Genomic DNA, 26,874 nt, shown 5'->3' with positions numbered 1-26,874 from the left:
TTTGTTTCTACATTCTTCATGTTAGCTTACAGAAATAGCCTGAAAAATTAACCAAACATAGTTAAGAGAAAATAATTTTTAATAGAAGTAAAAAATAAAAATCAACCAAAAACTAAAAAAAAAAAAAATCATTTAGTCTAATTAAAAATTTATACTATTTATTCTATTTATATTCTATAGGTGCAATTAATTATTGATAATTGAACCATATGAAAACAGTACATATTATATATATTACTTAACTTTCAAGGATGATCAAATCATGCTGATAACACGACAAAAGAAATCAAACTAGAAAAATGCTCAGTGTAACCAACACTCAGTGTTAACCAACAAATTGTTGATCACATGTAGGAAATACATAGTCTAATCCAACTGATATCAATTGATGCATGAAACTTAAAGATATATAGAAAATTACACTAGTACTAATACTACTTCTATAATGATAAGGATTCTTCTTTGGGGAAGGTAAACAAGGCTAGAGGTCATAATTAAGGCTTCACACTCAATGCTACCTAGTTACCCTTTGGTTGCTATATATGAGATACACTATATGTGTTGGAATAGAGCTACCTGTGTGGATTAAGAAATCAAATTCTACTCAAGTGGGGATACTAGGCAGATGTAGAAAGTATCTTCCCTTCTTATGTATTCTTGCTCCAAACAAAGAGAAAAGCTGGACAAAATAATTATACAACTAAGAACTCAAGAGCAATAGAGTTGTGCTGAGGCCAATTCATCTACCAGTCCCAGAAATTTTATGGTAATCAATCAAAGCAAAGTAAGAGATGAAAAATAAAGCTGCATACTATATCAATCTCTTGGTAATTAAAATATACACTAGTCTTTCAGTCATGCAGTAAATAAATCTGTTTGATTTGGTGTCCTCCCCCATCCCTTTCATTAAACCTTCACCTTCCATTAATATCTATAAAACACCAATACAAACTGGAATCTAGTTTGGGAAAAGCAGTTCTTTGCTGTAGAAGATGGTATCTGTTACTTGATAATATACAAAATGTACTACTCACTCTTCTGGCTTATTCTGGTTTACAGCTGTCACTGTATTATTTGCCCATGGAATCTGATCACCAGTTCCTGGTTGTCCAAACTGGTTATCAATTGCTTCTAATTCCAGTTCAGGTAATCCTGGTTAAAGAAAGAAAGGTAAGAAGTCAGGATGTATTAAAACAGAAGATAAGATGATAATATTTTTCAGAAGCAATATATTAAATAGTAGAGTGAGATTTCCCCTATAAAATACTACCTCAATGATACAAAGGTCACTTATTCAGAAACTTACTCTATCTAGAATGTGACATAATAACAGGTAAATGAAAGGGTGAGAAAAGTTCTTTGAATCAAACAGAATCTGGACTTCCTTGGTTGTCCAGTGGCTAGGACTCCATGCTCCCAATGTGGGGAGCCCAGGTTCGATTCCTGGTTGGGGAACTAGACCCTACATGCCACAACTAAGACTCAGCACAACCAAATAAATAAGTAAACAAAATAAATGCAAAGAAAATGTGACATTAAAGGTTTTTATACATTACCATAAGAGAATCACTTAGAACTTCTTCAGAAATTACTGATTTTAAAGATGATCATAACAATTTCAGTTAACTGTTCTTTCAGTCTATACCCTATTCAGTTCAGTTGCTCAGTTGTGTCCAACTCTTTGTGACCCCATGAATCGCAGCATGCCAGGCCTCCCTGTCCATCACCATCTCCTGGAGTTCACCCAAATTCATGTGCATCGAGTTGGTGATGACATCCAGCCATCTCATCCTCTGTTGTCCCCTTCTCCTCCTGCCCCCAATCCCTCCCAGCGTATAATATGCTATAAGTAGGGACAGTGCTACTGTCATGAAATGTTTGAGAGATGCAAGTAAAAGATAAACTATGCTCTATAAAAGGCAGAATCAGAAGCTAAAGTGCACTGCAAACTGGGGCCATTTAGTAAATGGACAAAACTCTACAGTGGTTAACAGAATATAGCTGTACAATAATGGTACGATAATTGTTGTCTATAATGATGACAAATGAAAAAAAGAGGTTGAATTACGCTTTACGGTGTAGTGGTAAAGAATTCGCCTGCCAATACAAGAGACACAGGAGATGCAGCTTTGATCCTTGGGGCAGGAAGATCTTCTGGAGTAGAAATGGCAACCCACTCTAGTATTCTTGCCTGGAGAATGCCATGGACAGAAGAACCTGGTGAGCTACAGTTCCTGGGGTTGCAAAGAGTGGGGCACAACCAAGCAGAGCACTACAGTACAATGGAAGACGGTAGTATATACAATTTTTTTGAAAGCTTTGATTACTTCTGTACTACTTATATTAGGGAAAAAACTGTAAAGAACCTAAATTCCAGAAATTCATTGATTAATGGATTATGGTATAGATATTTATAACATGCTGATAAATGAAAAAGGAAAAAAGTATAATCCAATACATTATGTTCAGGATGAGTCTATTCTTATAACAGAATATTATAAAATTTCTATATATTAATAGAAAAAATCTGGTAAGCTATATATTCTTAGTAGATTTTAGGTTGTGAGACTAAGGATTACTTTATTTTCTTTTAATGTTTCTGATGGCTATTTGTAATCTTGAAAAGGAATAAAATTTATATGTTGAAGCCCTAACCTCTAGTACCTCAGAATGTCATTATATTTGGCAACAAGGCTTTGAGTGAAGTGATTAAGAGTTGTCAGGGTGGCTCTTCTTCAAACACTTCAATGTAACTGGTGTTATAAGAAGAGGTGATTAGGACACAGATGACACAGACAGAGAGATGACCATGAGGACACAGCAAGAAGAAAGCTATCTACAAGCTAGTGAGAGAGGCATCAGAAGGCAGCAGACCTACTGACCCTCCTCAACCTAAACTTCCAGCCTTCAGCTTGTGAGAAAATAAATGTCTGTTGTTTAAGTCACTGGTCTGTGGTATTTTCTTATTATGGCAGCCCTAGTAAACTAACAAAAACTAAAAATGCCTTAGTGGCTTATGAAAATATACAATTAGGTAGAATTCCTCATTTTAATGAATGGAGATAAGTAGATTTAAGAATGCCCCTCCAACTTATTTAATGCTGATAATTATTAACTGCATAAAACATGTTAGGCTCACTTAATCTAACTTGACTACATATTGAAATATACTCATATTTAGTATGAATGAAATATAGGAGTGCACATAAACGCACATTCACTTCTAAATACAAAAAATTATAGCTTGCAATTAAACTTGTCTTCTCTAGCATGACAAATGATTCAGAAATCAAATTCTGTATGATTCTGGGGGAAAAAAAGCAAAAAAGTACCAAACAACAACAATAAAAGGTGAAGGGAAAGTAATCACTTAATTCTTCTCAATCAGAAAGTTGGTCAGAGAAGATTATCTGAAGTTGTCCCTTTGCTCTGCTCCACACAATAATTCCTGTCTTATTCCATTTTAGAAATCTAACATAAACAAAATCATTATATTTAAAAGTCAAAGAAAATTTACATGGCTGTCTACCATCTAGACTTAGTATCATAGAATAGTTTATTTGACTCAGTAACAGGACATAGTATCTCACAGTAGTCTTGATGGGAAAAAAGGTTACAAAAACAAGTTGGATAAAATATTTTCAAAATAAAGTAAGATTATTGTGCTAAATTTGGTGACTAGGGGAAAAAACCCAATCAATCATTGATTCAATTAAAAGTTTTGTTTGCATAGGCTATATACTTAAAAGCAACTGTTTTTTATTCTAAAAGTCACTTTAACATTTTAGGACTTCTTTTAGAAACTGACTTCTTTAAAAAAAAAATTCAACTTGCTGGAATGTTTTACAAAATACACAATTTATCTCTCTTTATCCAGGGAATAAACCTACTACTTTTGGTCATGTTTGTGTTTCTGTTACAAACATGAGTCAGTATGTATATATGTTACACAAGATAGGCACAGTGATTTTTAAAGGGACACATTACTGTGTTTACTAGTCTCTGCTGGAGAAGGCAATGGCACCCCACTCCATGCATTGGAGAAGGAAATGGCAACCCACTCCAGTGTTCCTGCTTGGAGAATCCCAAGGACGGGGGAGCCTGGTGGGCTGCCGTCTATGGGGTCGCACAGAGTCGGACACGACTGAAGTGATTTAGCAGCTGGAGAGAAGCAGCTGATGTGGGGGTAGAAAACAAGCTATTAGAGACTCCTGATCAAGTTGTTAATTTTTTTTAAAATAATTTGTGCAAAGGATTCAGCATCATATTTTCTCCATTTTAAATATGGTTAAAATAAAATCTTATATCCCCATTAGCCATAGTGATTTCAGCTAAACAAACAAACCAACCCTTATATTATTAAAAAATTTATAAACTCCTTCTGCACACAATAGAAAGCATTGTTAAATCAAGAGAGTGACTTTTGCACATTTTACTCCACTAAGAGTTGATTCAGCATCTAGTGATTCTGATGTTCACAGTTAATTTTCTTCAGCTGTTGATAAAGAGATTCTGGTTCAGTTTTGTGTTACATTTGGCTGTTAACTATGCACAGCAGCTAGTGTTTTATTCGACTAATTTCTCTACTATACAAAAAGAACTATAAATCAGTAAGATAAAAACTGAATAACCCAGTAGATAACAGGTCACAAAAAAGCACTGGAAAGTGATCAACCTAATTTCACAATAAAATAAATACATATTAAAACTACACTGAGATACTTTAAAAACTCATCAGATTGGCAAAGATGAAAAAGTGCATAATTCAAACTATTAGAAAGGATGTGTAGAAAGAAGAACATTATCACGGTGTAAACTGGCATAAGAAAGGCCATTTGGCAAAATCCATCTATGCTTTGACCCAACAATTCTGTTCAGAATTTACAGTTCAGATATACTCTTAGATGTGGTCAACTATCTGTACTATGTAAGATTATTAATTATAGTCCTGCAGTAGCAAAACATGCCTACCAATAGTCACAACACATTAAACACAACCTCAAAAACAGGGAACTAATGGATTTTTTTAAATACTGAAAATGTTTTATGTGAAACATTAATTTTTAGTTATACAACACTCAGTGTATTACAGATTAATAAATTAAAAAAAATTTTAAACCTCAGAATGTGTATGTTCACAGAACAAAAAAAATGAGCAGGAGGTCATTCATTCACTTCAGTAGTGTTGCCAGTGTTCAAATATTTTTGGAATTCTTCTAGAACTGTCTTATCTAGTATACAAGCCCTTCAAGAAAATACTTCTAACTACATCTAAGTTTGATTCTGATTTTTAAAAAAGTATTATTCTTTTTGGATCAACAAATTTGGCTCCAAATTACTTCACAAAACTTCAAAAGTCAAATCCACCTTTAAAATATAGGAATTTGAAGACGGACAAAAAGACATGGCAGAGGTTTTGAAGGTACTGCTAAGAGAGCACATTATATATGTTTTGATCAAGATCTTCCTAAATTCTTTTAATGTGCTCTTATAGTACATTTCTAACAAAATTACTTAAGTCACATGGTCACACTGCATGTGTGTGTGTGTGTGTGTGTGCCTATAAACAATGTGTTTTGAAACCAGGCAGGCTGAAATTTAAATCCTGGTTCTGCGTACACTAACTGGATAACTTTGGGCAAGTTTTTATCTGTGTGTGTGTGTGTTTTCTTTCTTTGGACCTTGTGTTTTCTTGTACATAAGTAGATCTATGGAACATTTTTGGTTCAATGTGACAGATTTACCATCTATTTTATTCTACACCCAAAATTTTCATGGAAATAAAGGTAATTGAAAGGGGAAAACAAATCTACAGCTGAAGGAGAGGTAAAAGCAGTAACATCGTAGCTGACTAGAACAATGAAAACAAAACAGATGGAAAGATAAAACTGATGGAGAAGTTTACCTAAACTAAAACACTTACATTAGGACAAAAGGGGAGACTTTCCAAAAGAGGGAGTTACTCAGAGGGACACCAGAACAACTCCAGGCTCAGTGGTCATTTGAGCAAGTAAAGGAACAGGCCATGGGTGATTGCCGGGATAATTAAAGGACAACTGAACAGCTGTCACCATGCCCTGCTCTGAGTGCAGCTGACTCTGACATCTGCCCATGGGATTAAAGTGGTGAGGACATGACTCAGTGTGGGAGTTCTGCCCAGGGAATCTCCCAAAGTGGGTGTGAGGGCTGCCACGAGGGATTTCCCTCTCACCAGCCCCCACTCCTTCACAACAACAACTGAGCATCAGGGCTTCTATAATCAGAACCTACACTCACTGCCAGAGCAAAAGGGCCTCTCACTCTAGCTGAAGAGACACTCTAGCTACCACGGTGTTTCCTTCTAAGTCTTTTTCAGTATACGTACACAGACAGCCCTGGTTCACCAAAACATTCAAGAAAAGTCAACAGCAGGAAGGAAAGATGGCAAATTTAACAAAGAAACAAACTTTGAGGAACAAAAAGATTGTTACAGAAAACGGATACACCCTAAAGTATGCCAAAATTATCAATACACAGATTTAAAAGTCTATCGTATATATAAAAAGCAATAGACTTCTATGAAAAAAATTTCCACACACATGATCGCTACAATTTAAAGAACTCAACAGACTGACTGAGGAGCAGGATGGATATGGTTGAAGATTCAGTTTTGATCTGGAAAATCTGGCCCAGAGATTCTCTCATAATACAGTGCATATGGGCAAGGGCAAGGTAAGTGTGACAGAAAAGATAAGTGATATGGCAGATAGATCCAGGAGTTCGAATAGGTGGTGAATAGTTCAACTGTCCTATGCAAGACCTTTGGGCACAAAGTTAAGGCGCGGAATCAGCCATCTGATAATGGAGTCTGGCTCGGGTGAAAGGTAGTGGCGGACAGTGTAGAGGCTAGAGGTGGCAGAGACTCAGAAGCTATTCTCTTCCCTTTGTGAGTTATTACATTTTTGTCCTCATCTTCTTTTTTCTTTCTCCAGTCCTTTGTCCTCTTTTCCTTTCTCTTCTCCTTGTTTCTTTCTTGTTTGCATGGAAACACAGTCTGCAGCGATCACCCTCTCCTCATTTACCTCATTTCACTCCTCTCTCTCTGGCTTTCAGCAACACTACAGCCCAGGGTTTAACAGATTCTGGCCTCAGTTCAGTTAGTTCAGTCACTCAGTCTGAATGGACTGACAACCTACTCAGATCAGTTCAGTTCAGTCACTCAGTTGTGTCTGACTCTTTGCAACCCCATGGACTGCAGCACGCCAGGCTTTCCTGTCCATCACCACCTCCCAGAGCTTACTCAACTCATGTCCATCAAGTCGGTGATGCCATCCAATCATCTCACGTTCTGTTGTCCCCTTCTCCTCCAGCCTTCAATATTTCCCAGCATCAGGGTCTTTTCCGATGAGTTGGTTCTTCACATCAGGTGGCCAAAGTACTGAAGTTTCAGCTTCAGCATCAGTCCTTCAAATGAATATTCAGGACTGATTTCCTTTAGGATTGACTGGTTGGATCTCCTTGCAGTCCAAGAGACTCTCAAGAGTCTTCTCCAATACCACAGTTCAAAAGCATCAATTCTTCAATGCTCAGCTTTCTTTATAGTTCAACTCTCACATCTGTACATGACTACTGGAAAAACTATAGCTTTGACTAGACAGACCTTTGTTGGCAAAGTAATATATCTGGCTTTTAATATGCTATCTAGGTTTGTCATAGCTTTTCTTCCAAGGAGCAAGTGTCTGGCCTATTTACAAACTTTTCCAGGTGGTGCTAGTGGTAAAGAATCCGCCTAACAATGCAGGAGAGGCAAGAGATACAGGTTCAATCCCTGGGTTGAGAAGATACCCTAGAGGAGAAAATGACAACCTATCCCAGTATTCTTGCCTAGAAAATCCCATAGACAGAGGAGCCTGGTGGGCTACAGTCCATGGGGTCTCAAAGAGCTGGACATGACTGACTGACTGAGCTCATGTACATAAAGCTGTTTTCAGGCGAGGAAATCTCAAGACAGAAAAAGGAGCTATTTGACTCAAGATGGATTATTAATGAAAAACATTCCACTTTCACAGACTGGAGAGCTAGAAGACACTGTCTGTTTTTATTAACTTTAATTTTCATCAAATTAACACATATACAAAACTTCAAAAGTCAGAACCAAAAGGTCTATGATTAAGAGTAGTTTTCTGTCTTGCCCCTTCTGACCCTTTGATTACTCCCCTTTCAACAGAGACAACCATTCCTAACTTGTCTGTTTTCTTTGGCATCTGCCAATTTCTAAAATATCTCCATTTTAAGTTTCTGAGTCCCCATCACGATAGATGGGGCTTCAGTTTCCTCACATCTACCACTCTTACTACTTCCTATGCTCCCAATTCCCTAACAGAGATTACTGCTTTTTTTAAAAATAAAGTATTAATATTTAGATTCTTAGGACTACACAAATATTACTTACTGCTAAGTCATATTGTATACAAACATCCCTTCTTATATCATGCTTTCATTTTTCTTGAGTTAACAATTAGTTCATTTTTTTCATTTTCCTACTTTTCTGGGAGACTTTTTCAGATGCTTCAACATTTTTGACATAAATCTATCAATAATCTTTTCTATAAACTCAGAGAGAAATTTCATTTCTTCCTTGGAGGCCGTCTTTTCAGAAGACTTGGGCCTGCTACTCCAATTTACATGTGTTCTTCTCTAATCTGGCTGATCACCTATCATTCCTGGACTTCTTTTCAGATCCTCTGTTTCCCTGGACCCTGTAAGCCTCTCTTTTTTGGTTTTCTCCCTTGCTGAAGTATGGGTTGGCAAAAAAGTTTGTCAGAAAATCCGAATGAACTTTTTGGCCAATCCAATATATCTTCAAGGGCCTTAACTAGAGAAGGTAAAAATACTATGCAAGTATTTGTGCCCTTTTATATCCAAAAATGTTTTTATTTCAGCCTTCACAACTACTGGAAGTTGGATGCCTGATTACAGGTCAGAAATCATTTTAACTGCTGGTATTTCTAAAGTAAACTTTATTAATATAGAGTTTATATAAAACAATATGTACTGATTTTCAGTGCACAGTTCAATAAACTTGGCAAAAGTATAAACCCATACATAATCTTCCACCTCAATCAGGAAAACAGAATATTTCTATCACCTTTAAAAATTCCCTCCGGCTCCTTGCCATCAATCTTCCCTACTTTTACCCCACCACAGGCAACCAACGATCTTCACTTTTTTCACTCCTCACATTTTTGAGAATCATTCATGCCCTGCACTAACAATCCCTTCCTTTTCACTGCTGAGCAGTATTTCATTTTATAAATAAGCCATTTCCTTGTTGATGAACATTCAAACTGTTTCCAGGTTGAGACTACCATGAATAAAGCTATGTGAATATTTGTGGTCAAGTTTCTGATGAACACATGCTTTCATTTGGCTCTGTCTCCAATAACTAAGAATTGAATTGCTGGGTCACATGGTAAAAGCATGTTTAAGAGAAATGGCTGAACAATTTTCCAAATCTGTTTTACCCTTTTACATTGCTACCAGCAACACCAAAGTTCAAGCTGCCCCACATCTTTGCCATCATTTTGTTTTGTCAGCTTTTTAAATGCTAGATATTTCAATGAGTATGTAGCAGTACTGCATTATAGTTTTAATTCACATTTCCTTGATGGTTAAAAACACTGACCATCTTCTTATGTGCTTACTTGCAACTTTCATATCTTCTTTTATGAAATATATTTTAAAATTCTTTGCCCATTTTTTAGATCGGGCTGTTTCCCCTATTATTAACATCTTACATTAGTGTGGTATATTTGATAGAATTGATGAACACTGGCACATTTTCATTAAATAAAGCCCACAGTTTACATTAGGGTTCACTCTGCATTGCTCATTCTAGCGGTTTTGATAAATGTAAAATAACATGTATCCACCATTACAGTATCATACAGAATAGTTTCACTGCTCTAAAAATTACCCATGTTCCGCCGATTTATCCCTCTCCCTGGCAATCATTAATCTTTTTACTGTCTCTAGTTTTGCCTTTTCCAAAATGCCATATAGTTGGAATCATAAAGTACATAACCTTTTCAGGTTGGTTTCTTCCACTCAGCAATATTCATTTAAGGTTTCTCCATGTCTTTCTGTGGCTTGATAGCTTCCAAGTTTTGGTCATTACAATTCACTATATACAATTCACAGCTCTCTGCAAGCTTTTAGAATCTTTATCTCTGATGTTTTAGAATTATATGATAATAAGTTTTGGTACAGGCCTTTTGTGTGTGTGTGTGTGTGTTGAATACTTGTTGAATCATTTCACTCTGAAGAATTATGTCCTTCAGTTTTAGAAAATCCTTTGTTTGTTTGTTTGAAAATATCTTCTTTTCCATCTTCCCCCCTCATGCATACTGCATGGTACGTCACATCAGTCATGTCTGACTCTGTGCAACCCTATGGCCTACAGCCCTTCAGGCTCCTCTGTCCATAGGATCCTCCAGGGATTGAACCCACGTCTCTTGTGTCTCCTGCATTGGCAGGCAGGTTCTTTACCATAGCGCCACCTGGAAAGCTCTTTTCCCCCCTCACTGTTTCTGAAATTTTTATTAGTTGCTATTGGCTCTCGTAGGTCAACCTAACTTTTTCTTGCCTACTTTCCATTTGTCTTTCGCTTTCTCTGAAAGATTTTCTCAGTCTTATTTCCTAATATTTCTCTTGAAATTTAACAATTTTGGATATCTAATTTCCAAAAGTCCTTTCTTGCTTTTGTCCTTTTTTTCTTCATGGATGATGTATCTTTTCAAAAACTGTTAGTCCATATACTCATTATATATTTCCACTGTATACTCTTTTTATCTGGTTAGTTTGCTCTCTTTTATGTTACAGGCTTCAAGTCCTGATGGTCTTTGGCTGTGTTTGTTCTAAACAGATACAGTGTTCTAAAACACTGACTGGTTGGGTTCTGTGTAAGGCTTGTGCCTGCTTGTAGCCTTCACTGTTGGACACATTACTGTTATTTATTTTATCTCCTTTTGGCCTTATACCTCATTGTTTCCCTACCTGTGCCTGATATCCCAGAGTCTAGAGTCTAATTTCAATTAGAAGACTTCTGAAATCATTTCATCTAATTCTTATGTTATAATAATAAAAGAGCTGAATCACTGGAAAAGACCTGACTCACTGGAAAAGACCCCAGTACTAGGAAGGATCGAAGGCAGGAGGAGAAGGGGACGACAGAGGCCGAGACAGTTGGATGGCCTCACCGACTCAACGGACATGAGTCTGTGCAAGCTCCAGGAGATGGCAAAGGAGAGGGGAGCCTGGCGTGCTGCAGTGTGTGGGGTCACAAAGAGTCAGGCACGACTTAAACAACTGAACAACAAATCCTTATTTTGTAGATAAAGAGAATGAGGCTCAGAACATTCTTTTGCTGAAGGTATAGCTGTTATTAATAATAAATGGGAAATGTGAGACTTCAACTTAGGCTCCTGCTCTCATCTGGTGTTCTGGTCAGCTGAAAAACTGCTTCCCAAAATGTCAGAGATGATCTGAGGTTTTTCTTTCCAAATGCCTAGAAATCTTGGTAAGCTTTCAGGAATTGTGTCATGATAGCTAAAAGCTGAGGTATGACTGAAATAAACAAGCCCCACATCTGGTCCCATGAGATGAGGGATAAGCAAATTTTGAAAGTGAGCTGGTTAGTTTCCTTTACTTTCAAGGTCACACAATGGAATTATCACCACTATTTTTTTCAACTTCAAATCTGACAGGTGAAAATAATATAATAGCTCTAGCTTCATGAACTGGAAATATACTATTCAAAGTGTCTCTTAAGTAGGAAAATATTAACATGGGCGAGAGCAGTCATGACCTATTTCAACACAGTTGTCTCCATGAAAAACTCATTCTGTGGGGTGACACATATTACTTGACAAAAGGAATTCCATAATCAAGAAAAGTTTGGTAAATGTTGGGTTAAAGAAATATTTAAATTTAAATCATAAGATAGGCAACAAGAAAAGCAAAAAAATTAAAAAACTAAACTAGTTTCTCTAACACAGGACTTCAGAAAACCTCTAATATACACTAAGGAATGGTATATATGTCATGAAGCATTTATCTAGTATATGTCAGCACAAAATACTTTTCTTCACAATTTATGGAACTAGTGTTCAAGAAAGACACTTTGGAAACATAATCTGACCCAACATTATACTTCTGAAAGTCCTACTCTGGAAGGGTTGGGTGAGAACATAAAATTACTCTTAATATCAACTGCTCACCTTAAAATTACCTATTAAAAAGTAGAGACTATACTATAACTTAAAATACACAAGATGAGTGACATTCATATATCTAAAATCAACTATATACTACTTACTGTGGCATTAATGAAAAGATACTTCACTCCCAATAAACAAAAGGTCCACACAATAATTATGAGAGACAAAGCTCTAATCCATATCATCATTAAACATTTAAAATGAAGTTCTGTCCCCAACACATACTGTTCAGCCTGGAAGTGGGCCTGGCAGTGGTGGACTGAAGTGCAGATGGCAGGATCTCTGATTTGATGGCCACATTGGTGACTGCACCATCCATCCTCTCTGTCTCACATAAGCCTGGCAATTGTGGTGCCTTCTCCAGCGTGGGTAGTAACTGATCAAACTGGTCAAGGTCAGCTGTAAACTAAGAACGGAAACCAAAGTTAGAGGAAGCACATTCTATACTTTCACCTGAAAGAAAGTAGAAAACAAGTTGTTCCTTTAAAATATATGAATTGAGTGTGACTATGAGAGAATGAAGAAAGAAGAAATAATTAGAAAGACTGGGGCCTCAATGAAATAGCATGACCTAACACTGGAACAAAATGTGGAAGTTTATGGTACTGATATACTGCAGGATATAAGACAACATACACACACTGCTTATCTATTATATTTTGGTATAAAATGTACACACTGGAAAAAGATTGAACTGGAAAGCGATATTGAGAGTACTCTGTTAATGACAATAACATCATGAGTGATTTTTTCCTATCATATTTTTCAAAATTTTATAAAATGGTTACTTTATGGAGTAAAAAATATATTTACATTGACATACTTTTTAAAAATAATTTCTTAAAGTTTGAGAAATTTTTTTAATGAATATTAGCTTCAAATATCCCAGAAAGGTCACTTCCCATTTAAAGACTTAACAGAGTAGGAAATGTATTTTTTATCATAGGTAGGGAGTTCTTACATCTGTCTGTCGCTAGGCATAGGAGAAAATTGACCTTTATTTCACAACATTATTCCATGACGGTTACCTGAAGATAATTCATAAACATAAAATGTCTAGCTGTTTGGGTTTTATTACTTGATTCAACTAAAATTTCTTCCTAGATTGTAGAATTATATGTACATATTTTTTTAAACGTCTGGCTTCTTTCACATTACATTTCTGAAGTTTAGACATGCTGTTCCAGGTAGTAGCAGTTCATTTTGTTTCTGTTGCTGAATAGTGTCCCACTGTATGAATATGCTACAATATATATTTATCAATTCTAGTGATGGATTTGGGAATTTTTCTGGTTTGGGGCTAATATAAGTAAAACTACTATGACTATTTTTAAACACATCTTTTGTGGCATGTGCAAAAACTACTAATCAAAAAGGAAAAAACTGACAATTTGGAGTCTACATTAAAATGAAGAACTTCACTTCATCAAAAAGCACCATTAACAGAGAGAAAAGGCAAGACACAGTATAGAGAAGACATCTGTAAATATATAACCAATAAATGACTCGCCCAAAATGTGTAAAGAACTCTTACACATCAATAGGAAAAATACAATATATTGGGAAAATGGACAAAACACTTCGACAGACTATTTACAAAAGAAAACATTCAAATGACCAATAAATACTTATTGTGTGCTAAGTCGCTTCAATAATGTACAACTGTTTGTAACCCAATGGACTGTAGCCAACCAGGCTCCACTGTCCATGGGATTCTCCAGGCAAGAATACTAGAGTGGGTTGCCATGCCCTCCTCCAGGGGATCTTCCCGACCCAGGGATCGAACATGTATCTCTGTCTCCTGCATTGGCAGGAGGGTTCTTTACTACTAGTGCCACTTAGGAAGCCCAGATATTTATTACGGGAAGGCAAATTAAAACTATGAAATATCACTACACAGATCCCAGAATGGCTAGAAGTTAAAAAGATAGACAACACCAAGCATTAATAAAGACATGGAACAACTAGAAGGAATTCTCATACCCTGGAAAAACTGGCATTATCTGCTAAAGATGAACACACACATATTTTATGATCCTGTAATTCCACTCCCCAGGTATAAATTCAGCAGAAGTGCATGTATGTACACCAAAACAGATGTGCCAAGATAGTGTACAATGGCATTTTCTTGAAGCTGTTACTTTTGAAGTCAATTTTAAAGACTGAGAATTTTAATGTTGTTATTTAAAGCTATTATTCAGCTTAGAAACATGACATTAGTTTAGCTGTACCAAGAAACATAGGACAACCTTCTCGAAGAGTATATGTGTAAAGAAATAACCAAAACAGTGTTATTACAAATAGTAAATAGAGACAATACAGAGACTGAGCATTCGAGGAAAAGAATGTCTAACTAGAGCTACTGCAGGAAGCTTTACAGAAATGATTGTGTATTGTGTGTGAACAATTGTGAACTGTGTTTAAAGGATGAGTAGAAGTTCAGCAGACATAGAAAAGAGAGCAAAGCAGAAGATGCTTAGAAGAGATATGGCTTATCCCAGGAATAGGAAGGGCTTCCATGTACCTAGAATGTAGTATGCCTCAGAGAAGAGAGAGGCTTCTGGAAGATGAGGGCAAAAAATAAAGCTGACTCAAGAAACTCTAGGATCTATACATACTAAGTGTGAATTTGGTTTCACAAGGAAGAATCTTATTAATAAACTGCTTTGTAAATACATTTTCAGCTATTTCATGGATGTCTATATTCTTTCTAAATAATGCATAAGCTTCCAGCGGGGAGGAATAACATTTTCTGCTTTTCTTAAATTCCTTCAGAATCCACTGCAATTATTCAATAAATGAAGCTGCCTATCACTTTTCACCATCTGCTACCCCAGCCTAAACAAAGAGGTTCCTGATCCATAAGAATTTACACAAAGGTTTCTTTGGATTTACTTCTGTTTCAGAGCATGTTATATACCCTACTATCCGGAATACTCAAAGTCTCTATCTGATCGGGGCTGGGGGTTGAGAGTGGTTAGAGTGAGAAGGAAAATTACTTTAGAAAATGTTTCAAAGGAAATTAAATAGCAAAGCAAGCCAGACTAGGCACCCGTGTCCACCTCCTCACATTTCTCTCTCATTTCACTTACATTGGCGGTTCCCAAACTTAGTTACCTATCAGAGTTCTCTGGGAAGTCTTTAAAATACAAGTTTCTGGGCTCTATTCTGAAAGAGCTGGATTTAATAGGTGGAGAGATGAGAGGAGGGGGCATAGAAGGTATTTTTTCTAAAATCTCCAAAGATGTGAACTCTGACTTTATCGAAAGAAACATCTACTTTCTTAGAATGCCACACTAAATTTTGTAACCCTCCAAGGTTCCAAAGAGAACTTTTGAGGGCATCCTGTGGATTTTCAACCATTGGTATTAGTCTTTTAATATGTGCCCAATGGATAGGGCAAAACATAGCCTGAATCCAAATATAATCTATGCATGGAACAAAATAAAAGAAAAAAATAACTAGGAATGTTCATTCTATGAAGTAAAGAATTACCTACCTGGCTCTGTGACTCCAGTTTAATTTCCTCAGGAGCAGGTTTGGTCATGGGGGCTGGGTTTGTGTTACAAGGATCCATCTGCTCTTTCTTTTCCACCTTCACCTTTACATCATCCAGGCTCAGGTTCGGAGTGGATCTTAGATCTTTCTCATCTTTATCTAAAAGGTAGCGTAGGAGCTGATGGTCTTTTGATTCTTTTTTCTTGGAGGCATCCAGTTCCAGTTTTACACTGGAATTTCCCTGCACCTGTCCAGTCACTGACACAGAAGCAGATGCACTGTCCTTCTTATCAGGCTCCACCGACAAAGTTGTGATATCCGAGGGGCTACCCTCCTGTAAGAGACGGTGTAGGATTTTGTGCCGCTCGGTCAGTGAGCTATGAGAGGAGGGGCAAGAACCACTTGAAGAGTTAGCAGAGGCAGAGGTGGAAGTGCCTGTGCAAGAGAGTACCTCTTTGCAACTTGTGTCTATATCAGCATGCCGTAACTGCTGCTCTGCAGTCGTTGTCAAAAGCTGCACTAGTTTGTGACTGGTTTGAGAGTATTTATTGTCTCCATCTGAGAGTCTGTCATTGTTATGTAGAAGCCCAGAATCCAGAGGTTTGCTGTCATTAGAGCTGTTGTCAGACTGAATCATTTCATTTAAAATGGATGCAATCTCTTTGTTATCTTTGGATTCAGCTTTTGCTGGTTGTATATTTAATCTGCTAGGTGAATTCTGTGAGCTCATCTGCCTGAGGACTGGAGAGCTGGCAGAGAAGCCAACAGAGTTATTGGGTCCTTCATTCATACTCTGTAAAGGTGTTACTGGGATGTTTGAATAGGATCGGTTACTATTATTACAGGCAGTACTTGTCATGCTAACGGGGGAGCTTAATGTTGGAATATTAGGAGGAAATGAATTGTTTGGCATCCTGGGCCTTGTTGCCAATCCAGAACTAACTTGTCTCCTTGGAGACATGAACTGTGCAAGGGATATTCCTGTACCTTCCATAGGGGAATTATTGAGGTTTAAAGGGGGATTAGTGCTCTGGGAACTGGCCTGTCCCTGGTTTAAGGCAACACTGGCTACAATCTGATTTCCAGGTGAGCATCCAAAACTCCCTTGGCTGTTGCTAGAATTGCTATGACTGCTGCTATGAAGGTCTGAGCTCTGCTGGCGGTTTACTCTGGTGGGTACCATGTTGCTGTTGGATGGCGGCAAGGTAGATGAACGGGCCACACCGTGAGCTGGAGAGATACTGGGATTGACGGAAGGGTTTACCCGGGGCACTGACATTCCAGGATTAGTGTCATCTTGAGGAGAAAGACCACTGTGTTCCCTAGACAGGGGAAAAGACATTCAGACATCATCATTGGTTTCCATTATAATATTTTATGAAGCACATTATAAGACAAGACCATTAACCTCAATAATGTTGCAAACTATCAAGTAAAAAGCTTCTGTATTACTTTAAACTAAAGAAAACAGTGGACTGTTAGTGCCATGGTGAAATGTTAGAACACTTCATGGGAAAATAATGTTTAAGATACTGCACATTTGATAATAGTTAAATGCGCAAGAAATCTTTCCTGGCCTTGGAATACTTCCAATATATATACTTTAAAACTTTACAAAATTTAATACAAATAATTAACACTACATCAGGCTTTTGGTGGAAAGAGAAACTTCCCACACTTCTGGTTACAAAGTATTTACTCATGACTCCCTTCATTATAGCTTTCAAGTATTTCAACTCCAAAGAGGAAGACTGGGTAAGGAAAATACTGTGTCACTGATGTAAAAATTAAAAAGGGTGACATGCAGACATAGCAGATGTTTTGAAAGAGAAATCACAATATGAAAAAAAGAACTGTGCTAATTCCACTCACAAGCATAAATTAAACTAAAATTAGAAAAAGCAGAATACTGAATTCAGATTTTCATCAAGTTCTTTTACTCAAATCCATAATTAGGACAACAGATTTGTGACTGGTATTACCATGTTCCAATAAGCAAATATATCAGATGAGGGAAAGATGAAGTGAGGGAAAATGTCTTTGTTTTTGTTTAATGCTAAATTTTAAATAGTTGTAAATGTAGTCTTGAATAATTCATAGGATAAAAGAATGGTTTCATGAATTTACCATATATAATAGTGTAAAACACATTTTTGAGAGGAGAACAAATTAGAGGCAGTGACATTCAAATATCTCAAGTTGATAGTTAAATAATTTGTAGCTTGGGAAACTGTCAACTTGAACTCAGAAGCCACTGAGTTTTGCCTTAATGAAAATAAAGCACTTTTAAAATTAAAAATAACAATACTGGGATAATAATAACAATAATAAACTTGTATCTTTTATAAGACCATAAGTTTATATATGGAAAGCTGGACAGTTTTAGCCATCTTTTTGGTTTTTATCCCTAAAGCATATATTCAGCCACACCTTTCCTTTCTCCCTTTTTGAACAACAAAGCTATTGTTAGGCGACAAAACTATAAAACTCAGTATGGATATATTGATTATATTCTCACCATGCTAGTTAAATGCCTAATGTAAAACTCGTTTTCTAGCCATCAAGAGTATAAAACTTTCTTCTCTAAGAAGAGATATGTGAACTGACTTATTTCATATGAAACTCTCCAAATAAGTAGTACCTGTCGATGATATGAATTCCCATGATGAAAGGTTGCATGTCTGGACTTTGAGGGTAGCAAAGTTTACACTTGGTGTGGGCGCTAAGCATTGTCCCATCATTCAATATGAATCTATAGGATGGGCTGGAGGCAGTGCCACGAGTCATCACTGTTTCAAACAAAAGAGAAACCTAGTTAAAATGCTGACACTTACACTTTGGGCAGAGGAGAGTTACCAAGCCTTATTTCTACCTAGAACCTCATTTAAATGTCCTTCCAATTGCTACCTGCTCAGACTCAAGGTATGCTTCAGATAAAGCAGATATCTGAGGGGGGGGGGAACGATTCGGGGTAAAATATACAGTCTGAAGACAAGTTTTAATTCAGTTCTACTTGAATGGGTGCCTCCTCACAGAAGTTGTGATTATGAAGAAACCACAAACCACAAAAAAGTCAACCTAATCTTTCCCTATAATGGGGCAGCTCCTTAAATTTATTTTATAAAAGACCGAGAAGTAACTTTCTCCTCTCTCCTTTTCAGTATTATCTCTAACAAGCTTTCCCACCCCTTTAGCGGGCTGATTTTTAAAAACAGCTTTATTGAGATATCAACAAAGCACAAAATTCACCAAGTTTTGATTAGTCTGCAGAACTCTTTAACTGAAATTCAAATTTAGTTTTTCACTCAGGAATGTGAATCAAAAAGATCCATCCTGACAAATTATTCTAGTCATATACATTATTTTTGATGTTTCAATTTAGTTTACTAATAAGCAAATTAATAATAAAGCCTCTGATTACTAATACAGAATAAAACCTAGATTAAGGCAATTGAATCACTATCTACACGAGTTACGTTTGTCTTAAGGCTTTATTAACAACAGATGAAACTCTAACTCTACTGGTTGATTTTTACGAAATACATAAAGACTACACCAGACTACTAAATAAGAAAATGTCATCAGTGTTTCAGTAATACAACAGAATTCTTTTTTAAGGAAGATTTAATAGATAGATTCAGCTATACCAAGATTAAAAATCATATTCACTAAAATATAAGAATTATTACCACAAATGACTATATAATTTAGCCTGTAATAAATGTTAGTCCTATTTTCAAAGACATTTTAGAAAGAGCTTCAATCACACTTTAAAGACATATGAAAAAGACAAAATGACCAATTGATAATTTTTGAAGCTACATATTACTTTAAGCAACAAGAAGACAGGCTCTATTTTATTGTCTTGGGTGTACCATGTAAACTGAAGAGGGCATACTCTGCTGGAAATCTATTACATGCGTAAATCTCCCTCAGTACCAAAATCAGGATATAAACTTAATTGCAAGGATTTCTTACCCATCTGGCAGCTTCAGCCAAATCTTGGCACATTTACCAAATAAAATATCGAAAAATTTAGTATCTAGTGAAATAATAAATGATAAAAAAGTCTTTAATGAAAACCAGCAATTTCTGTGTAAGGATATAAGTTAAATGTTTGTTATGACAAAGCCCTAAAAAATATCAACAATTCCCATCTGTCAATATCTTTTGACAATATATTTTGGAAAAAACAGTTGTAACAAAAAGGTGGTATTTTAAGATAAATTATTAGTGTGGGACAATGAGAAAGTTATAAATGTATAAATATATATTTAGTTATAAATATATATAAAGGGCAAGAAAAGATACAATATGTATTTCATGTTATTTTGCTTATGTCATTCTATTTCCTCATCAGTATTTATTTCTCATTAGGATCATTCTGCTGAAACATTCATTGGCTCTTCACCATTGAGCTCATTGTCCAATATGGTAGTCACCAGTCACTATCATAATGTGGAAAATGAAATTTAAAATTAAATGAAATTTAAAGTTCAGTTCCTTATTCACATTCGCCACATGTCAGGTACTCAATAGATGGATGTGGCTCGTGACTACAATACTGGACAATATAACTCCATACATACAATTTCATTTTGCATTTCCAATCTTATTCTTCATTATTTCCGAAATATCTCTTCTATAGCTCTTTGAGTAGGAGTAGATAACCTTTTATACATTTATTTCTCTTCTTCAGGTAGAATAAACATGAGTTAATACTATGTCCCATTCTTGTTTTCCACTCTCCATTGAAACTGTACAATGCTTTGCATATACAGTTGCACTCATCTCACACGCTAGTAAAGTAATGCTCAAAATTCTCTAAGCCAGGCTTCAGCAATACATGAACCGTGAACTTCCAGATGTTCAAGCTGGTTTTAGAAAAGGCAGAGGAACCAGAGATCAAATGGCCAACATCTGCTGGATCATCGAAAAAGCAAGAGTTCCAGAAAAAACATCTATTTCTGCTTTATTGACTATGCCAAAGCCTTTGACTGTGTGGATCACTATAAACTGTGGAAAATTCTTCAAGAAATGGTAATACCAGACCACCTGACCTGCCTCTTGAGAAATCTGTATGCAGGTCAGGAAGCAACAGTTAGAACTGGACATGGAACAACAGACTGGTTCCAAATAGGAAAAGGAGTATGTCAAGGCTATATATTGTCACCCTGCTTATTTAACTTAGATGCAGCGTACATCATGAGAAACACTGGGCTGGAAGAAGCACAGGCTGGAATCAAGATTGCCGGGAGAAATATCAATAACCTCAGATATGCAGATGACACCACCCTTATGGCAGAAAGTGAGGAGGAACTAAAAAGCCTCTTGATGAAAGGGAAAATGGAGAGTGAAAAAGTTGGCTTAAAGCTCAGCATTCAGAAAACAAAGATCATGGCATCTGGTCCCATCACTGCATGGGAAATAGATGGGGAAACAGTGGAAACAGTGTCAGACTTTATTTTTGGGGGCTCCAAAATCACTGCAGATGGTGACTGCAGCCATGAAATTAAAAGACACTTACTCCTTGGAAGAAAAGTTATGACCAACCTAGATAGCATGTTGAAAAGCAGAGACATGACTTTGCCAACAAAGGTCCGTCTAGTCAAGGCTATGGTTTTTCCAGTGGTCATGTATGGATGTGAGAGTTGGACTGTGAAGAAGGCTGAGAGCCGAAGAATTGATGGTTTTGAACTGCGGTGTTGGAGAAGACTCCTGAGAGTCCCTTGGACTCCAAGGAGATCCAACCAGTCCATTCTAAAGATCAGCCCTGGGTGTTCTTTGGAAGGAATGATGCTAAAGCTGAAACTCCAGTACTTTGGCCACCTCATGCGAAAATTTATCTCATTGGAAAAGACTCTGATGCTGGGAGGTACTGGGGACAGGAGGAGAAGGGGATGACAGAGATGGCTAGATGGCATCACCGACTCGATGGATGTGAATATGAGTGAACTCTGGGAGTTGGTGATGGACAGGGAGACCTGGCGTGCTGCGATTCATGGGGTCGCAATGAGTCGGACACGACTGAGCGACTCAACTGAACTGAACTGAGTACATATTTGCTAATTGAAATTCAACTTGAATTTCATCTCAATAGGTTAATATTGATTTGTTAATACTGATCAACTACTACCATTTTTCTTTAAAGGACAGATTTTAAATCTTACCTATCTTCTCAAATGCTTATATTGTATTTTATGTTTTTGTCTGCGTAGAAATCCAGATTTACTTTTGTAATGAATATTATTGGAGACAAATTTCTTGACTTATTGACACGCCCTGTAAAGTGAGAAAGAACTAGAATCTCGGAGAACATTAACATGGAAACATTAAGATACTTGGGCTTCCCAGGTGTGCCAGTGGTAGAAAAACCCCTGCCAATGCAGGAGATATAAGAGATGTTTGTTTGACCCCTGGGTCAGGAAGATTCCCTGGTGAAGGGCACGGCAACCCATTATTCTTGCCTGGAGAATCCCATGGACAGAGAAGCCTGGTAGACTGCAAAGAGTCACCAGGGTTGCAAAGAGTCGGACTTGACTGAATTGACTGAAGCATGTATTAAGATAATTTATGTGGATTACAGAAACATCAAGAGTTCTTTGGTAACTATGCTGCCTTAATTTGGAAAATGCTAAATTAATGAAAATTCTAAAATTGAGGAACCTCTACTAACTTAATACAGGAAAATTATTACAATTTTTTTTTCTTTTCACAGTTTAAGTTTTGAAGTTAAATGGTTTATTTTGGATAACAATGTACAGAATAAGACTCAGGAAAAGGAAAGCAGCACAGATCAATGAAAAGAATAAAAGCCTAGGAATCAGATTTAGGTATGAACTCTGACTCTCTCATTTACAAGTTTAGGACTTAATAATACAAATTAACCTTTGCCCAGTATCACTAAAATGGAGCCAGTTTATTGTGAGATAATACCTAGCATGGAGCCTGGTATATAGCAGGTACTTAATGAATATTTCCTGAATAAATACCAAAGAAAAAACAAACAACAAATACGTAGCTTCCAAAGTACTTGCGTCCTGCGTCACACTCACATTCGGCCAATACCAAGATACCTCTTATACTAATAGTTTCAACTCTGTATAACAATCTATAAAATTTTGAATTAAGATGTGAGTATTGGAGCCATAGGGCTTCTCTAGTGGCTCACACAGTAAAGAATCTGCCTGAAATGCAGGAGATTTGGGTTTGATCCCTAGGTAGGGAAGATCCTCTGGAGAAGGAAGATATTAAGAATAGGTGCCAACAATACACTGAAGAACTATACAAAAAAGGTTTTAATGACCCAGACAACCATGATGGTGTGGTCAGTCACCTAGAGCCAGACATCCTGGATTGTGAAGTCAAGTGGGCCTTAGGAACCATTACCTCAAACAAAGCTAGTAGAGGTGATAGAATTCCAGCTGAGCTATTTCAAATCCTAAAAGTTGGTGCTATAAAAGTGCTGCACACAATATGTCAATAAATTTGGAAACCTCAGCAGTGGCCACAGGACTGGAAAAGTTTAGTTTTCATTTCAATCCCAAAGAAAGGCAATGCCAAAGAATGTTCAAACTACCACACAACTGCACTCATTTCACATGCCAGTGAAGTAATGCTCAAAATCCTTCAAGCTAGACTTCAACAGTACATGAACCAAGAACTTCCAAAGATTGAAGCTGGATTTAGAAAAGGCAGAGGAACCAGAGATCAGATTGCTAACATTTATTGGATCATAGAGAAAGCAACAGAATTTCGGAAGAACATCTATTTCTGTTTCTATTGACGACACCAAACCTCTGACTATGTTTATCACAACAAACTGAGGAAAATTCCTAAAGAGATGGGAATACCAGACTACCTTACCTGCCTCCTGAGACCTGTATGAAGGTCAAGAAGCAACAGTTAAGAACTGGACATGGAACAACAGACTGGTTCAAAATTGAGAAAGGAGTTTTCAAGGCTGAACATTGTGACCCCACATATTTAACTTATATGCAGAATACATCATACAAAATGTTGGGATGGATGAATCACAAGCAGGAATCAAGACTGCCAGGAGAAATGTCAACAACCTCAGATACACTACATATACCTCAGATGATACCACTCATTAGGTGGAAGAGGAACTAAAGAGCCTCTCGATAAGAGTGAAAGAGGAGAATGAAAAAAACTGGCTTAAAACTCAACATTCAAAAGAGCATAAGATCACAGCATCCAGTCTCATCACTTCATGGCAAATAGAAGGGGACAAAGTGGAAATAGTGACAGATTTTATTTTCCTGGGCTCCAAAATCACTGCAGATGGTGACTGCAGCCATGAAATTAAAAGAGGCTTGCTTCTTGGGAGGAAAGCCATGACCACCCTAGACAGCATATTAAAAAGCAGAGACATCACTTTGCCGACAAAGGAAGGTCCATATAGTCAAAGCTACGGTTTTTCTAGTAGTCATGTGCAGATGTGAGAGCTGAACCATAAGGAAGGCTGAGTGCTGAACAATTGATGCTTTTGAATTGTGGTGCTGGAGAAGAGTCTTCGGAGTCCCTTGGACAGCAAGGAGATCAAACCAGTCAATCCTAAAGGAAATCAACCCTGAATATGTGCTGGAAGGACTAATGCTGAAGCTGAAGCTCCAATACTTTGGCCACCTGATGTGAAGAGCCAACTCACTGCAAAAGACTGTTTCTGGGAAAGACTGAGGGCAGGAGGAGAAGGGACAACCAAGGATGAGATGGTTGGATGGCATATCGATACAATGGACGTAAGTTTGAGCAAACTCCAGGAAAGAGTGAAGGACTTGGAGTCCTGGCGTTTTTAGTCCATGGGGTCACAAAGAGTCAGACTTGTCTTAGCAACTGAACAACAACGAGAGCCATAATTCTTTACAGGACTGACTGGTTAGAGTATTGCTCTACACACCAAATTTTCTCCATTAGTAGGACTGAGAAATGGACTAAACTATTCGGAATTACATTTGATCACAGATTCTGATCTTGTTTTCTGATTTAGCTTTGTCAGGTTTTGATCCTTGACCCTTGAGTTTTAGAATACTTAGTAAGGAGGGGTGATACTGACGTGGTAGTACTGACACCCCAGAAACTCTTCAAAGAACCTAGAAACCTGATTTAACAACTGTCCCAAATGAATGTTATCAGGCACCTTAGGGAAACATTTAATCTAGACTTTTTTCTAAAAGAATGATTCTGAATTGAACTGAACTTAGGAAGCTTTTTGAAACTATATAGCTACATGAACTTCCTCCCAGTTTAGGAAGTTCCTCAGGTGACCCTGATACCCATACAGCACCCCCTCACCTCCCGGTCTCAGTGGTGAACCACTCCTTTAATCTAGTTTATCCTGCAAGCTCCCACGTACTGTTTCGCTGAAACATGTTTTCAGTTTTTGATTCTGGAAAATAAAATGGTCAACACTCTTTAAAAGCAGTCTGTGAGCTGTCTCTGTCAAAAGCAGCTGAAAAACTAAGAACTTAAGTTTTTAATGCATATTAGGATTTTATACCAGCTGCTGCCTTTAAAAAGTAAGTTAAAGGCAGGAAAAAAGACAGATGGAGGACCAATTTTCTTGTCTAAATATCAGATATGCAGATGACACCACCATTATGGCACAAAGTGAAGAACTAAAGAGCCTCTTGATGAAAGTGAAAGAGGAGAGTGAAAATGTTGGCTTAAAGCTCAACATTCAGATAAACTAAGATCATGGTATCTCGTCCCATCACTTCATGGCAAATAGATGGGGAAACAGTGGCTGACTTTATTTTGGGGGGCTCCAAAATCACTGCAGATGGTGATGGCAGCCATGAAATTAAAAGACGCTTACTCCTTGGAAGGAAAGTTATGACCAACCTAGACAGCATATCGGAGAAGGCAATAGCACCCCACTCCAGTACTCTTGCCTGGAAAATCCCATGGACGGAGGAGCCTGGTAGGCTGTAGTCCATGGGGTTGCTAAGAGTTGGACACAACTGAGCGACTTTCCTTTCACTTTTCACTTTCATGCATCGGAGAAGGAAATGGCAACCCACTCCAGTGTTCTTGCCTGGAGAATCCCAGGGATGGGGGAGCCTGGTGGGCTTCCGTCTATGGGGTCGCACAGAGTTGGACACGACTGAAGCAACTTAGCAGCAGCAGCAGACAGCACATTAAAAAGCAGAGACATTACTTTGTCAACAAAGGTCCGTCTAGTCAAGGCTATAGTTTTTTCAGTAGTCATGTATGGATGTGAGAGTTGGACTATAAAGAAAGCTGAGCACAGAAGAATTGATGCTTTTGAACTGTGGTGTTGGAGAGGACTCTTGAGAGTCCCTTGGACTGCAAGGAGATCCAACCAGTCCATCCTAAAGGAAATCAGTCCTGGGTGTTCATTGGAAGGACTGATGCTAAAGCTGAAACTCCAATATTTTGGCCACCTGATGTGAAAAGCTGACTTATTTGAAAAGACCCTGACATTGGGAAAGATTGAGGGCAGGAGGAAAAGGGGACGACAGAGGATGAGATGGTTAGATGGCATCACCGACTCAATGGACATGAGTCTGAGTGAACTCCGGGAGTTGGTGATGGACAGGGAGGCCTGGCGTGCTGCAATTCATGGGGTCACAAAGAGTCAGACACAACTGAGTGACTGAACTGAACTGATAGAGGTTTTACATTTTAAAAGTTTTACAGAAAATCAAGGATACAGTGGCATAATATTATGCCACTAAAGAACTATTAGTGATAGTTCTTTATACTATCCCTAGTGGAAAGGCAGCAAGGCAGCAAGGAAACTGCAAAGGCTATTTACATCTCTCTCCATTCTTAGCAGACCAATAGTTCTCCAACTTGATGTACTTAAGCATCACCTTCAGAGCTTGTTTAAAATACATGGGCCCTCACCTGAGATTTTAATTCAGTATGTCAACATCTTTAATAGGTGATTCCCATGTAACTGTTTCATGGACCACATTTTTCTTACCAGGTTAGATACTGATGAATACAACATATAAAAAAAAGATGCGCTCAATTCATAAATGCTATTTGGCAAGTTGTCCAGAATCTCCATAACACTAGAGTCAGAGTCACATGAATTCTGGGCAATTTAACTCTAAGAAAAAAGTTATTT

General features: G+C 37.4%; 1 protein-coding gene across 1 annotated transcript in view; it reads right to left on the bottom strand.

Annotated features, from left to right (window-relative positions):
* The window catches only part of NCOA1 (nuclear receptor coactivator 1), a 106,981-nt gene that overhangs the window by 39,198 nt on the left and 40,909 nt on the right, over positions 1 to 26,874 (bottom strand). The window contains exons 9-12 of the mRNA XM_068983236.1: positions 18,397 to 18,544; positions 15,757 to 17,077; positions 12,483 to 12,663; positions 1,035 to 1,152 (exon numbers count right to left, since the gene is read on the bottom strand). Coding sequence (XP_068839337.1) covers positions 1,035 to 1,152; positions 12,483 to 12,663; positions 15,757 to 17,077; positions 18,397 to 18,544 — 1,768 coding nt within the window. The remainder of the gene's footprint in view (positions 1 to 1,034; positions 1,153 to 12,482; positions 12,664 to 15,756; positions 17,078 to 18,396; positions 18,545 to 26,874) is intronic.

The sequence above is a fragment of the Capricornis sumatraensis genome, chromosome 1 (assembly GCF_032405125.1).
Source record: "Capricornis sumatraensis isolate serow.1 chromosome 1, serow.2, whole genome shotgun sequence".
Taxonomy (NCBI): domain Eukaryota; kingdom Metazoa; phylum Chordata; class Mammalia; order Artiodactyla; family Bovidae; genus Capricornis; species Capricornis sumatraensis.
The sequence above is the reverse complement of the archived record's forward strand: the minus strand, read 5'-3'. Positions and strand labels throughout refer to the sequence as shown.